The sequence below is a fragment of the Cervus canadensis genome, chromosome 6, assembly GCF_019320065.1.
Source record: "Cervus canadensis isolate Bull #8, Minnesota chromosome 6, ASM1932006v1, whole genome shotgun sequence".
NCBI classification, from domain to species: domain Eukaryota; kingdom Metazoa; phylum Chordata; class Mammalia; order Artiodactyla; family Cervidae; genus Cervus; species Cervus canadensis.
Window position 1 is genome coordinate 21,502,344 of NC_057391.1, and position 16,187 is coordinate 21,518,530.

The window sequence follows — 16,187 nt, forward strand, 5'->3', positions numbered from 1 at the left end:
CAACTGAACCGACTTAGCAGCAGCAGCAGTTCTTAAGTTCAACTGACTTAGTCACAACCATTGTTACTGGATTGACAGCACTGCCCTGAGAGCCTGTGTAAGGCGACCTCACAGCTGTCTGCAGCCACAGTGTTTCCATGCCTTAACATGGTTTATGTCAGCAAAGAACAATGTTTTGACTTCTTACCATGATATAGTCGGACTTTGCATAAGATAAACCCTATCCTAGAGGAAAGAACAAGCTATGAAATGACCCCATTAAATCTTCTACTGGGTTCACTTCACTAGCACAAATAATTGCATAGAGAACCAGACAAACAGGCTGACAGACACTGAGCAAACAGTTCTTTCCATTGAGATTCCTGAATCCCTCATAAATAAACAGAAGACAGATAAATAGCACACACACGCCTCTGTCATGAAGAGTGCCTGGCTAATATATTAAGCATCTAAACTTGACATTCTAAAAAAAATACTTAGTTGAATTAAAGCAAGAATGTGACAAGAGGTTAAAAGATGTTCCAAGAACCAGGTTTCTTAAGTAAGGTCACCCGTCCCTCATGAGGCTAAAGGTGTAGGTGGCTGTCCTCCAAGTAGGGTCCAGGCCCCAAAGGAGGCCCCTTCAGGGAGGTTTACAAGACTCATTGAGTCTTCTTTGTTTAGTTACAGATCAGTACTCAGTCCAAGGTTCACAGTGATCCTCCCCCCACCTCTTTGCCCTCATCTCTCTCCCTCTCTCTCTTTTGCCCACGTCCTTCCTCTCTGGTACACTGGTCCACAAATTTCTAGGTTCCTCAGGATCCCCAAAATATCATTCCATCTCACAGTGAGACAGTTGGGCCATTTTTTGTTAAATCCCTCATGCACTGGTGTCTAGAAGCTGCCTCCATGAAGAAGGCTGGGCGATGTCCTGGCTCATCTCATCTGTTTTCCTTACCTCTGTGCTACCTGATGTCCAAGATCCACAACTTGTCTCATACATTTTGTCCAGTTTTCTAGTTGGAAGGTCGACTCTACCTTTATCAGTAAAAAGAAGTAACAGCAATTTATTTTTTAATTTTACAAATATCACATTTTATGATGGACAGGGGTAATAACCTGCTCATTCAACCACACGTTAGATGAGATCTGCCTTAAATGATCAGGTGGCTCAGATGTGTAAAGAATCCACCTGCAATGCAGGAGATGCAGGAGACTCTGGCTCAATCCCTGTGTTGGGAAGATCCCCTGGAGGAGGGCATGGCAAGCCACTCTAGTATTCGTGCCTGGAAAATCCCATGGACAGAGGAGCCTGGCAGGCTGTAGTCTCTAGGGCCACAAAGAGTCAGACATGACTGAGTGACTGAGCCCAGCACAGGGCACAGGGATCGTTCATTCACCTGATCATTCAGCCACACATTGTTTGAGACCTGGCTTAGATAATGTTTCCAACATTATGTAACATTCCAACATTCCAGCAGCATGTTGGCTGTGTCTTGGAGATGAATAGAGCTAATTCAGGTGAAGGTCTTGGGGAGAGGAGGGAGCACTTTCCATGCTGAGGGGTCCTTTGCTGACCCATGGGAATTATGGAGACATATGTAAAGAAGAACCCTCTGACTATTCCTCCTAAAAATTGTTAACTGGCATTCTTTGCAAAGCTAGTGATATCATACCACACAGAAAATAATGGATGTAATAATGGAACGTTTCCCAAAGCATGTTTGTGTTTAGGGCTCTCCTCTTAGAGTCCTGTCCCATTCTCCTGTGTGTACCCCACAAAGTCTCATCAGGAGGACTAGGTCAGGAGTAGGTCAGGATGAGGAGAGTGAAAAAGCTGGCTTTAAACTAAGCATTCAAAAACTAAGATCACGGCATCCAGGCCCATCACGTCATGGCAAATAGATGGGGAAACAATGGAAACAGTGACAGACTTTATTTTCTAGGGCTCCAAAATCACTGGCAATGGTGACTGCTGACATGAAATTAAAAGACACTTGCTCCTTGGAAGAAAAGCTATGACCAACATAGACAGCATATTAAAAAGCAGAGACATTACTTTGCTGACAAAGGTCCATATAGTCAAACCTATGGTTTTTCCTGTAGTCATGTATGGATGTGAGAGTTGGACCAAAAAGAAAGCTGAGAGCTGAAGAATTGATGCTTTTGAGCTACGGTGTTCAAAAGAGAATCCCTTGGCTCTTGAGAGCCCCTTGGACTGCAAGGGGATCAAACCAGTCAGTCCTAAAAGAAATCAGTTCTGAATATTCACTGGAAGGACTGATGTTGAAGTTGAAGCTCCAATACTTTGGCCACCTGATGGGAAGAGCCGACTCATTTGAAAAGACCCTGATGCTGGGAAAGATTGAAGGCAGGAGGAGAAGGGGACGACAGAAGATGAAATGATTGGATGGCATCACTGACTCAATGGACATGGGTTTGAGCAAGCTCCGAGAGCTGGTGTTGGACAGGGAAGCCTGGCCTGCTGCTGTCCATGGGGTCACAAAGAGTTGGACATGACTGAGCTACTGAACTGAACTGAGGTCAGATATGACTGTGGTGTGATTTTTAACATCACCACCAGAGGGCGGGGCTTCCTTCATATGCGATTCCTTTTTGTATTCAGGGGCTGGTTTGACTTGCCTCCTCTGTAGTCACAAGACAGATGACTGCTGCTGTGCAGAAAGGCATTCCCATTTTCTGAGTGAGGAGCTTCTGTAACATCCAGCTGAAGACTAACTTTGTTAGATTTGATGTTTCTAGGGAACAAGGACTGTCGCCAGAATGTTTTCTGCCCCTCACTCAGTTCTGGTCATCTTCTTAATACTTGGTAAGTAGCATTTTATCCTAAAATGATTTCTCATTTTCCTATGATAACAGGTAAGTTTTATTTTTCTTCTCTGGCTGAAAACTCTCCTCCTGTACATTTCTACTATAACAAAGTGATTCTCTTGTAGGAGGGACCAATGGTGACTCAGTGAACCAGAGAGAAGGCCCAGTGACTGTCTCAGAGGGGGCTCTCATGACCCTGAACTGCACTTACCAGACCACGTATTCAGATCCCTATCTTTTTTGGTACATCCAGCGTCTCAACAAAGCTCCTCAACTCCTCTTGAAGGGCTCAATGACAAACCAGAGGCCCGAGCATGAAGGTTTTCAGGCCACTCTTGATAAGAGGGACAGCTCCTTCCACCTGCAGAAACGGGCAGTGCAAGCATCAGACTCGGCTGTGTACTACTGTGCTCTGAGGGACACAGTGATGGAGGGCTGCAGGGGGAGCTGAGCACAAACCCAAGGCGAGCAGGAGGCTGACGTCAGGAAGACGTATATTCTCTCCTTGACCAGAGTTTAGTTTACATTTAGAGTTTTTCAGGGAAACCAATCAAGCTCAGGTCTAATCCTAGAAACTCAGGAGGTTGGGAATTGCTCTACAGGGATAATAGGGTGGATGTCAGTCTTAAAGAAGACCAAAGCTCAGTCCCCAGCAGCACCCCTGTTCAGCCAGAAAGATTCCTCTCTTCTCTAGGCTGACCTTAAAATAAAATCTATTTTTCTCATAATGTAAGATGGATATTAGATGCCACAGAATTAAGAATTCACTTAGAGAAAAGAAAGAGATGATTAAAAGCGCATCACCTGAAGCATAATCATAAACCAACACAGAGGTACCAGGCAAATCACACAGCAGTCTGCATGTGGCTGAGATGTAACGCTATTGAGGTGCTGTTTGCAGTGAAAGCCTTTGAACTGGAGATGCTGCAGCCGTGGGATGAAAAAGCGTCTGTGACTTTTGAGTGGCCATGTTTCTTTTATTACTTATTTGTTTGTTTTATTTTTGGTCCGGCTGGGTCTTTGTTACTGACCTTGGGCTCTCTCCAGTTGCAGCGGGTGGAGGTTGCTCGTCATTGCGGTGCACGGGCTTCTCACCGCGGCGGCTCCTCTTGATGAGGAGCGCGGGCTCCCGCTGCAGCGGCTTCAGTAGCGGCGACGCACCGGCTCAGTAGCCGCGGCACGCTGCCTCTAGGGCTGCATTTCTGATGTAAGGAAAGAACGATGCTTAGTCTGGTGAGCTTGTACTCATTTTGGCTATAGGGTGGACATTTAAAAGCAAGATTATTTTAGCACACATTATTGATTACTGTTAGACACATACAGCTGGACAAATTTTGTCCATCAGGAAGCTTGCTGTGATTGCATTAAACAGACAAGGAACTTTATCCATTGCAAATTTCCATAGAAACCCATGCCTTGGAGTGTAGGAAGAAAAGTTATGACGATTGAGAGTAAACAGTTCTATCTTCCCGTATGAAAGAAAAACTTGCGAGCTTATTTCACTGTAGATTTGGGCTGCAGATCCCTCCCCCCAAAAAGAGCTATACAAAAATGGATGCCTATTTGTTCTCAGAGGTCACTATAATCATAATAAATTGTTTTTGTCACAAAACGTATGCCTATCCTAGATGCATTGACTGAATATGCATGCAGCCCTGATGTAATTGTTGTTAATTTAATTACAGCATGGCAACCTGCTCCAATATTCTTGCCTGGAGAATCCCACGGACAGAGGAGCCTGGTGGGCTACAGTCCATGGAGTCACAAAGAGTCAGATATGACCAAGTCTAAATAGGCAGCTTACAATCACCAGCCACATCAACAAGCCATGACATGACCCAGGCAAACTGATATCAGCCAGTTACATCTCCTGTTCTGATGCAGAAGCGTCTCACAGTTCAGTCACTGTGCGTGTGCCCTCAGGCACAGCTCAGGCATCTACTCAGAGGAAGAATTTCCCACATGGGGCTCCCTGGCCTGCTCAGAGCTCTCATAGCCTCTGTCTGCCTTGGTAAGGCTGGTAAGGATGACCGCCAGCAGACTCAGCTCTGCTCAGCTCCCATGTGTAGAGGTAGAGCAGGTGATTATTGTCTGTTGGGGTTTAGGAGAGTTGGTTAACTGGCAGAGGGATTAGAACTCTGAATCCTCTGTTTGTTCCTTGAAGCCCTCTGAGTTCCACCAGGAGAATCAGCCTCTTCCTCTGTCTCTCTCTCTCTCCATATAATATATATATATATATATATATATATATATATATATATATAAATATATATATATTTTTTTCTTCTCTCTAGGATCCATCATGGCCCAGAAAGTAACTCAAAACCAGTCAGAAATTCCTATGCTGGAGAAGGAGGATGTAACCTTGAACTGTGCATATGAAGCTAATAGTTATACTTATTATTTATTCTGGTACAAGCAACCACCAAGTGGGGAAATGATTTTCCTTATTCATCAGGAGTCTTTCAATGAGTTGAATACAACAAAAGGTCAGTATTTTTTGAACTTCCAGAAAGCAACGAGTTCCATCAGCCTCACCATCACAGACCTACAGCTCGAGGACTCAGCGGTGTATTTCTGTGCTCTGAGAGACCACAGTGATGCTGGTGCCTGAGGGAGCCCCACAGAAACCTCAGATGTCAACATGTGGAGTCCCCCAGCTATGAATACCTTTGTGAGATTCTCAGTAAGGACAGGAAAAGGTAGGGGGTTTAGAAGTGAAAACCTCACTGTAAGGAAAATGCTATCTCTTTGGCTCAGAGAGCATATCTCAAAGTGTTATTCATCAAAAACACCTTTATCTTCAATTCTTTATCTTGCAGAAGATCATTTGCCAAATTAAAAAAAAAAAAACTTAAATGGTGATTTTATTAAAGTATGAAATTTGGCTTTAAAAAATTTAATAGTATTTGACTAAATCTGCATCTGAGTTGTCAGAGTTGTAGGTTCATTGCACAAATATTTATGCATTGCTAAGTCTGGCCATCATTGTGGATCTGAAATATCTCTGAAAGGACACGTCTTGGAGGCTCCCTGTGCCCTGCCTCACCTGTGCCGTGAATGACTTGGAATGATGTGCATAGAGTAACTGTTACCACAAACCTTCACCCCAAGGGGAAACGAAACCCTACAGTTAGCTCAGAACTAACCTCATCACCTGGTCACATTCTCTATATGTGATTATAGAGTTATGTATATTTAAGGTAGAAAATAGAATATGCAAAGGAGGAATGCTAAAAACAAAATAACTCACCAATTTTACTAGTCACAAAGAACTCTATTAGAGATTCATACCTTATAGGATATTTCTATTCTGAGTTTTTACCTGACAGTATATTGTGAAATAATTATTTCACAACAATATTTACAGGTCAACATCACACATTCTAATGGTGATATTCCAATGTGTGATTTTATCATACTTTTGGGCTAATTCCATTTTACTAGCTTTTTAGATTGTTTTACTGACTGTAGTAAACAATACTGGAATAAACACAAAGGTATTTGGTGATTTTCTTGATGACTCCTAGGAGTTTAATAGGAGTTTACCATTAAATCTTTCTGATGTGGCTCCCTGCTCATTTCTGTGACCCTGGAGTATAGAGCATTTTCACTCTGCAATTACTAAACAGTCATATTTTCCTTGTTTCACAAAACTCTTTTATACAAAGGCTTTGCTTTATACTTTAGTCCCAATTAACTCCAGATGGCTTCAATTTTGGATGATTCCGCACCACGTATGTGCAGAGTAGCTGTCATATAACATCTAAAAGAGTTAAGTCTCTGCACTATTCTTGGTGACATCAGGTGGGAATTAACCTAGTGGGTTTGCTTTCATCTGGAATTCCAAAAAGGAAGATACTACTCTTCCTTGTGTAAGGATGTTCTATCCCTATTGTACAAATAACAATGATCCCAATAAAGAGCAACTTTCCAGAAAAGAAAGTATAAGTGTGTGTGCACATGACATGCAAGTGGGTGAAGGAGAGAGAGAGATGAGAGAGACAATAGACTTACATAGCCAAGTCATCAAGTAATTAGTTAAAAGAGTTGAATTTTGTAAAACATATTGGAAAGAAGGAAGTAAAGTCACCTAGAGACCAACTTTTAATGAAGAAAATAGATGTAAGCAGTTTCAAGGAATAAATCAAACATGTGAAAGAAGAAAAATGTATCCTAGAATTGACTCTTTGCAATCCCATTTTTTTGCAGGCTCCTCTGTCCATGGGATTTCCCAGGCAAGAATGCTGGAGTGGGTTGCCATTTCCTTCTCCAGGGCATCTTCCCGACCCAGGGATTGAACTTGCATCTCCTGCATTGGCAGTCAGATTCTTTACCACAGTAAAGTGAGAGAAGTTGTCATTGCAACCTAACGTGAGCCTCAAAATCCTCCAGACTCCATGGGAATATTTCAATCCTTTGAATCTCCTCTAACTTGAGGAAGATTGAAAAAAAACACACACTACCACAGCTTCACTTTTTTCTCTTTTGTTTTTAATATTTTTAAAACTTATTTGGCTGTGCCAGCTCTCATTTGCAGCACATGGGATCTAATTCTCTGTCTGGGGTCAAACCCAGGTCCCTAGCATTGGAAGTTCAGCATCTTAGCCACTGCACCATCTGTTAAGTCCCTATTTATTCTAACTCTTTAGTGAATTATCAGTTTCCTCATGTATCCTTATTGTGCAGAATAGGCTAAGGAAAGTTAAAAAGTGGGCTTTATATAAGTTTTGCAAGTGTTTTCAACCATGTATTGTGGTCTCTCTCCATGAGTTCTCATGTACTGCAGGCTGTCTTCAAAGTCCAAGACAAAAAGGATATTGCAATTAATATACTTTTATGTATCTACAGCTATATCTATAATTATGTATTGTATTTTTCAGTAGCTCAGTCATGTCTGACTCTTTGTGACCCAATGGACTGCAGAACACCAGGCTTCCCTGTCCTTCGCTATCTCTCAGAGCTTGCTCAAACTCATGTCCATTGAGTCAGTGATGCCATCCAACTATCATCCTCTGTCATCCCCTTCTTCTTCTTCAATCTTTCCCAGCATCAGTGTCTTTTCCAATGAATCGGTTCTTCGCATCAGGTGGCCAAAGGATTGGAGCTTCAGCTTCAGCATCAGTCCTTCCAATGAATATCCAGGACTGATTTCCTTCAGGATTGACTGGTTTGATCTCCTTGTTGTCCAAGGGACTCTCAAGAGTCTTCTCCAACACCACACTTCAAAAGCATCAATTCTTCAGCACTCAGCCTTCTTTATGGTCCAACTCTCACATCCACACATGACTACTGGAAAAATCATAGCTTTGACTATATGGATCTTTGTTGGCAAAGTAATGTCTCTGTTATGACTATAACTGTGAGCTCCGTAGGGTCAGGAAATGTGAATGCATTGTACATTACACAGTACACAGCACATAGTGGTTGTGTGTTAAATATTGGTTGACTGAAGAAGAAGAATTAATTCATAAAATCAACAGATATAGAGCTTCTACCCTTTGGATGCTGTTAGGTAATTGTGGATCTATTTTTTCTTGTAGTTCATTTCTCATCACCATAAGAATACTTCTGTTTATATGTGTCATAAGTTCCCTTTCTGTTTGAACAGATTTTGTTCATATGGTACTATTTTTAGGCTTGCAATTAAATTAAATGGTCTCCCTCCTGTTGGCATAGACAGAGCCATCTTAATCCCCTGAGTGAGTCTATAGTGAGGTGTATCGACTTGTTCTCTTGTAAACTTGGAAGTCCCTCTTATCAGTGATTCTTCTAGGTTTCAGCCAATGTTAACGTACCCCTGTATTATCTCTTTCTTGCTTTCATTTCTAGACTTTTTAATCTTCGAATTTTAGCCTCAAATATTTACTTGCTGTGGCTAAAGATATGAATCCTGTTAAGCTAAGGATGGTAGTGGGCAAGGAGGGAGCAGTGGTCCAGACTGAAAGAAAGTCACAGTTACCTTAGTTCTCTTTGAGTCCAGATACTTTTCCTTTCCATCCTAATTTCTAGGGTTAAAAGAAAATGACCTTTGTATAACAGGTAGGCTCCATACTCTAGATTTTGCCCATGAGTACAACTGATGGTGTCAAACTATCTTCTGTTTCTATTTATCTTTACCATTGCCATGACTTGTGCTGCTTCTTTGTATATTTTTGCTTTCAAATCTAAAGACCTAGTTTAGGGATAAATACTCCTATCATTGGGAGTCTTAGCCTAAGACAAGAAAAGTGCCTTGTCAGTTTTTCTAGTTTCTGTTTTCAAGGGTTGACTTATTTGATCAAGAACAATTTTCAGCTCCTGGATTCACAACCCTTAAGAAAAGTTTTAGAAAGTGTTATCCTCAATTGTAATATTGGTATTTAAAAAATTGTTATTTAAAAGACTCTGCCCCTGGGACAGTAGAAAGAAGAATTACTACATCCTTGGAGAAATGAGCTGTTTGACCTTGGAATGCTGACTGTGACAAAAGGTCAATGGAAGCCTGTAATTTTAGCAAAAATAATAACAGAAAGAGGGAATTTTCATTCTTGGGACATTTTGTAAATAATATTCTCTTCTTCAAGAAACACATGCTCAATTATAGGAAAGAAGTTAGAGACAAGGAAGGAGATTCTGACGTTTAGCTCAGTTTGATGACTTAAAGATTGATAAGCATTTTTGTCAGAGAACTTTAAAGTTTAAAGAAATGTGAATGTTAGAAGAGATTACAGTTATCTTCACTCATAAGACAGATGTAACCATTTTCTGAATCTATACTAGAAAGCATTGCCCACGATAGAGCAGTTCAGAGGTGATGAATTGAGAAGGGCTTGGCTTTTTACTACAATTTTAACTTTACTGTATAGGTAGAGAAATCACACTAAGTATAAAAAGGGAAAGTCACAGGCTCAAAGAACAAATTTTTTTTTCACTCCTCTCTGAGATGTCTTCAATCCACATTTTGGTTATGTTGCTCCGAATTAGTTACTTGATAACAGCAAATAGGTAAAGCCTGAAACAAAGATGATGACACAGCCCTTTAAAAAAAATATTTTAAATTATAAAAATTAGCTCAAAATGGATCATGGACTTAAATGTAAAATATAAAACTATGCAACTCTAAAAAAAATAAGAGAAAAACTTCAGGGTTGCAGCTAAGTAAATCTTAGATTTGACACTGAAAGCATGATACACTCACACACACATGCACACACCAAACTGAATCAAAATTAAAAACCTTTCCTCTGTAAAAGACCAGGGATTTTCCAGGCAAGAGTACTGGAGTGGGGTGCCAATGCCTTCTCTATGGGGTGTCATAGAACCAAGCAAATTAAACAAGGCTAGTTGTGCTATACTTATCTTCTGCTACCCACTCTGCCCTGTGACTTTCTGACCTGTCTGGTGTCTACATTGGAGAGCTCTTCTTTCCCTCTGCCATGATCGCCTGTTCTGTCCTCCCAAGATCTATCAAGTTCTTGACCCTGAGTTTTAGTTATGCTTGGTCCCTGAAGCCAGACAAAATTATTTGAAGAAATGGATTTCTTAACTTACATTCCCAATTCTCTGTCAAAGAGGTTTCCAGACAGATGCACAACTATTCTATCCCTCTGCTTCTCTCAGCACTCTGGTCTTTTTAAGGTCTCACCTTTGAGACTCTTGTGTACCATAGAGGGAAACACAGTCCATTACACCAATGCCTCTGCCACTAAGCCCCTTCAGCCGTGTCCGACTCTGTGCGACCCCATGGACTATAGCCTGCCAAGCTCCTCTGTCCATGGGATTCTCCAGGCAAGAGTACTGGAGTGGATGGCCATGTCCTCCTCCAGGGGATCTTCCCCACCCAGGGACTGAACCCGCGTCTCTTACATCTCTTGCACTGGCAGATGGTTCTTTACCAGTAGTGCCACCTAAGAAGCCCCATTACACTGATGCTTGGGCTCAACTCCCATAACCCTTGGTAGCAGTTTAGCTTTAAAGTGCATTCAAGGAACAATGACATGATTAAAATTGCAGGCAGACAAGGCTTTTCTGATGACTGCTTTAGACTTCCTATGTACTGTGCCCACCAACATAAAAGATGTCCTTCCCTCAATATTTCTCTTTGTAGCCCCTACTTCATAGTCACAGAGCAGAATCAGTCAGATGCACTTGCAAGGTGAATGGGGAAATTGCTGGATAGGATAAGAAGAGCAGTGGAATTGAGGTCAGGTGGTCATCGTGACATTCCTGTTTCTCTTCCATCAATCAAAATCTCGTTGGAGACACTCTATTTTTTTCATGATAATTATGTTTGAGCTTTACATAATTCTCCTAATTTTATTTAATTGTTTTTATTCCCTCAAGAGGATTCAATAAATAAGCAATGCATTCAGTGAGATATTCCTTCTTTGTGAGAGCTTCCTTATAAATGAATTCTCAATCACTGAAAACTTTGTGTCCTGATTTTTGGCTAGGGGAATTGGGTCACTGACCCTGATCATTTTTTAGACTTTATTTTCCCCAGATGAAGCCCTTATTTTTCTCTGAAGTATCCTTTCCCTTTCTTTACTCCTTTCTGACCTGTCTGGTTGCTGGGGCACGTTAAGTGGAGGCAATGCCGTGAGAGTGAAATGTCTAGATACTTCTGTATCTGTGGTCAGCAATGTCTTAGGCAGAAGTGCACTGGTCTCAGCAGCAATGCCAGTATCTTGCTGAAAAACTAGAAAGACATGTCTTTGCTCTCCTATCTCGTTGTACTCCTCTCCGTTTAAGACAGATGGGACTCAACCTGCTACTTTCTTCTCAGCTATTTGGGGGCTAAAAAAAAAAGGCTTTCTCAAAAGAACTAGCTTCCTTAGAGGTCCACTGATCTCTGCATGCAAAGCTTTCTTTATGACCTATAGTTTTCCACTCTTCATCCTGAAGTTCCTTGCTACTGACCCCAGATTTATTACGAGCCCCAGTGGAAGAACTCACTTGAGCTCTGTTGGCACAGCGTTGGCTGTCTTCAACAGAAAGCTCCTTGGCTAAACACAGGGGATCAGGAACATTTTTAATCTACCCTCTTTCTAGAATTGCCTTCTTTTTAGTTCAAATGATTGTTACTTTGTTAATAAACTGTTTTAAAAATGACTGTAGATCTAAAATTCTAAGGGCCCATTCCTGGTGTGAGGAAGGTCAGAATCAATGATGATGAATGGAAAATAACTCGGTATGATAATGCTTAAGCATTTCATTAACAAACCTACAGAAGCTTAAATTTCTGTGAGGTCTGATCTGCTAATACTTTCCTATACTCTTTCTGACTTTCATGCTTAGAAAATTCATGACCATCCTAAATTTATCAAAAAATAGCTATTACTTAAAAATATTAATTATCTATATTTAGAATTTATTTAATAACAGATGCTAAGGTAGGTGTCCAAATTTATTTGTTAATCTCTAGATGATTCTCCATTTCTGAGGGCATGTTTCTTTTTCTTATTTTTTAATAACTAAATTTTCATAAGCAATTTGTGTGCTTGGACTTTCTATTATGTTCCATTGATGTCTGGATCTTTCTGGCAACAAGCATCTTTACTTAACATAGCATTACACTTAGTCTTACTAACTGTGGAGGAAATTCCTCTCCATTTTGTTTCAGAATTGGTCTTCCTGAAGCCTGAGATTACCTGCAGTATCATGTTTGGCCTCTAGAGGGAGATGCTACACAACTTGAACTTGATGGAAAGCCAGAAAGCCACCGCTTTGAGGAAGAGCTTTTACTTTGCTTGCCCTGTAAACCCACTCACTGCTCTGTCAGGGTGTCCATGTGGCTGAATTGTTTCCAGGAAAAACCTGCAGAAAGGAACCTCCTGCTTCCTCAGAGCTCAGACATGATACACGCCCTCATCTCAGCGCTTGTGATGATATTCACACTTGGTGAGTAAAGTCTCTTTTTATTTTATCTTACTATGGTCTTCTGATTTAGAATTGGCTTAACGAAATATTCTCCTATGTTTGCAAGTCAATCCCTGACCCAGAATTTGTGTTACAGGAAGAACAAGAGCCCAGACAGTGACTCAGCCTGAGAGCCACATCTCTGTGTCTAAAGGGGACCCAGTGCAGGTGAAGTGCAGCTATTCGTATTCTGGGAGTCCTCGGCTCTTCTGGTATGTCCAGTACCCCAGACAGCGCCTCCAGTTACTCCTGAAAGACTCCTCAAGAGAGAGCACCCAGGGTTTCACCGCTGACCTCAACCAGGCTGAGGCATCCTTCCATCTGAAAAAACCCTCAGCTCAGGAGGAAGACTCAGCTGTGTATTACTGTGCTCTGGGTAACACAGTACCTGGCTTCACAAGAGAAGCAGAGTGCAAACCCCTTACAGAAAGCAATTCCATGTTCCTTATTTGACCACCGTGGGGCATTGTCTCTCTAGAGACTGACACTGAATTTACCTCTCAGATACAGAGTTGTCATCAGTTGTCAACTAGCTGTAGAATTTTTTTAAGGGAATTCTCATTGCCTACTCTGTATAAGTTAATTTTTAAATAGCAAGTGTATTATTTTAGATATTAGTACCTGGAAAAATACTTCTGAAATAAAACTATGTAATAGCATGAAAATCCTCTTCTTGGCCCAGGTGGGCTCCCCAGGTTTAATGACACAGTCCCATTTCTCCAACTGTGCTGCTACCTCATCCACACCCACATGTATCTTCACCACATGCTGAAGTTCCTTAAAAGTGGAATGGTGCCTCCTGACATGTGACTGCTGATCTTTCTGCAGCTGATGCCTTTCTTCTCATGTACTTGATGGACTCATACTATCCGAGTAGGGGCAATCAGGAGAAAAATCATGGCAAGTTGAAAAAGGAAAGTTTAATATAAAGAATTATTAAAAAAAAAGAATTATTAACAAATAGCAGAGCATTATTTACTAATGAACTCTAAAGAACACTAGAAAGAACTCTAATGAACACAAAAATAGCATCTGTAGGGAGACACTTCTCTTTAAGACTATGCTAGAGTTTCACGGAAAGTAGCACATTATAATATGTACTCTCTTCTCCTATCACAGTGATGACTCAGACTTCACTGGGGGAGTGTGTGACTGTAGCCTACTGGATGGGGAAGTTTTCCGAGGTGCCAGAGAAAAAGACTAACAAGCAGAAGAACAGGTCCCAGGGCTCTGGCACAGTTTGTAGGAAGCTGGCAAAGGAGTACTGCTGAACTTGCTTGGGTGCCTGTGAAACTTGCCAAGAAACCACCCGGGGGCTGTCACTAAACGTTGCTGGAAGGGAGCATCACAGGTGTCCCTCCGGATGGCCAAGCACCACAGGAGCAAGAAGTGTGGGACACGCGCCAGGACCTGGAGGAGAAGCTGCCTCTTCAGCAGGGCCCTTTCCGCTCTCTCTACTGACAAAGCTTCACATCCTGCCAGCTGGCAAAGGAGAAATGTCTACAAGGTCCATGTCCAGAATTACCCTCTGAATCTATGAAGGGGGAACTTGTAGTTCAAAGACAATAAGTTGATAACTGGCACATCTTTCATACACACTCCTCCACACACAGTTGAACTTTCAAGCAAGGGTGAAATGACTGTTTCCATCTAACAAGCTAATCTGTCCTTTGAACAAGTAAAGACATTCTCATCCTTGCTCCCAAATGAGGAAACCTGTGGTCCCAACAGTCACTATGGATCACTAGCTGTATTAATTACTTCTAAAATTCAGAGGAAATTCCACTGAAAATTCTGTTATACGCAGACTAAATTGTAAAGTTAATCTCTCTCAAGTTGTATATAGAATAAGTATAGTGAGGAGAAGGAAGAAGAAAATGGCAGTATACACAAAGGAACACATGAAAGTAAAGAGCAAGAAGAAAACGTAGAAAACTACTACATTCTTTGATTCCCGATTTGGTCATGATGCTGCAATTGATATAGACGACTTTTTTATTACACATTTTATATTTTCCCTGCTCACAGCCATAACCTCTGTGAATTGGGTTACTTACCTAGTGGTGTGACCCAATTCTTCATCCTCAAAGGATCTGAGTACTCAAAAATCTTGTCTTTTTATTGGTTGTTGTAATTTAACATTAACCTTTAGTATTGGGCATGGAAGTGCCAAGAGGCTCCCCTAGGAAATCTCCTGGGTTCCAGACATAGTCCTCTTTTTATTTGATATGTAGCAACAACCCCATTTCTCCTTGGTAATTGGTATCAACCACCCTAGTCAGTAGAGTAACCTCATTTTCTATTCATTGGTTGTGAGACGTATGTAGCCCAAATAGCCACATGGAAGTCTTATCTTCCAGTTCAGTGAAACCATTGCTGTGTTCCCTGGGGAAAGCACTATTTCTTTTCAAGAATAAGAACTAATACAACTCAAAGTTACAAACATTACATGCAAAAATCTTGCTAGTGAGTTACTGAAAATAACAGTGAAGGATCCACTCCCAGGGCCACCTCCTTCATTTCTGGAATCATGCATTCTGGCGATGGGGGAGACAACACCATTACTTATCTCTGCTGTAAAGCACACATTGCAGCCGATGAGACAGAAGGCCGTCTTTTCAGAGTTGTTTTTCAACCGGTGCTATTACAGAATCAATGTGTGTGAGAGTGCTCGGTTGTTCAGTCCCCTTTGTGACCCCATGGACTATGGTCCACCACAATCCTCTGTCCCTGGCATTTTTCAGGCAAGAATACTGGAGTGGGTTGCCATTTCCTATCCCAGGGGATCTTACTGGCCCAGGGCTCAAACCTGTGTTTCCTGCATCTCCTGTATTGGCAGGTGCATCCTTTATCACTGTGACACCTGGGAAGCCCATGGAATCAATAAGCCATTCTAAATTTAATCAGGTCAGCCATTTCTGGATGATAGGGTATGTGGTAAGAAAGATAATTCTGTGGGCATGTGCCCATGGCTGTAATCTTTTGCTGTGAAAATCGTTTCTTCCTCAGAAGAAGTGCTGTGGGGAATATCTTGCTGAAATTAGGCATCCTGTGAGTTTATGAGAAGGACGCTGGCAGAGTACAACAGCAGGTATAAGTGTCTATTCCAGTGAGAACAAATCTCAGCCGTCTCCATCATAGGTGATATCTAATGTAATCCAGTCGTCACCAGGCATCTGGGAAGTCTCTCTGGGGAATGACACCACATCAGGGACTCAGTATGAGTCTGTGTCATTGACAGATTAGGCCCTGAGCAGTAGCATTAGCGAGGTCAAACTTGATAAGTGCAAATCAGTGCTTTTGAGCTCAGGCATAACTTTCAGACTGCTAGCAAGGCCGGATCATGAAGTCATGAGACCAAAGTGATGAAGCAGGTTTCACTGAGATGTTCCTTTCTCTGCAATCTCTGCAACTTTTGAGAGTAGTTTGAGAAGGATCAGTGTTAACTCTTCCTTAACTGTTTAGTAGACTGACTC

The 16,187-nt window shown here is 41.6% G+C and overlaps 1 pseudogene and 3 gene segments (V, D, J or C); all 4 read left to right on the forward strand.

The window, feature by feature from the left end:
- The first annotated feature begins 2,455 nt into the window (after positions 1 to 2,455).
- Positions 2,456 to 3,320, forward strand: LOC122444184 (annotated as a pseudogene). Its single transcript, XR_006270189.1, has 2 exons — positions 2,456 to 2,809; positions 2,937 to 3,320. The product of XR_006270189.1 is annotated as a T-cell receptor alpha chain V region CTL-F3-like (transcript).
- LOC122443251 overlaps positions 2,965 to 16,187 on the forward strand; it is a 51,928-nt gene continuing 38,705 nt past the window's right edge. The window contains exon 1 of the V gene segment in view: positions 2,965 to 3,054.
- On the forward strand, positions 4,631 to 5,508 carry LOC122443268. The segment is given in 2 exon segments: positions 4,631 to 4,822; positions 5,106 to 5,508. Coding segments are annotated over 2 exon segments (453 nt in total).
- LOC122443243 lies at positions 7,134 to 13,352 on the forward strand. The segment is given in 3 exon segments: positions 7,134 to 7,157; positions 12,416 to 12,693; positions 12,809 to 13,352. Coding segments are annotated over 2 exon segments (468 nt in total).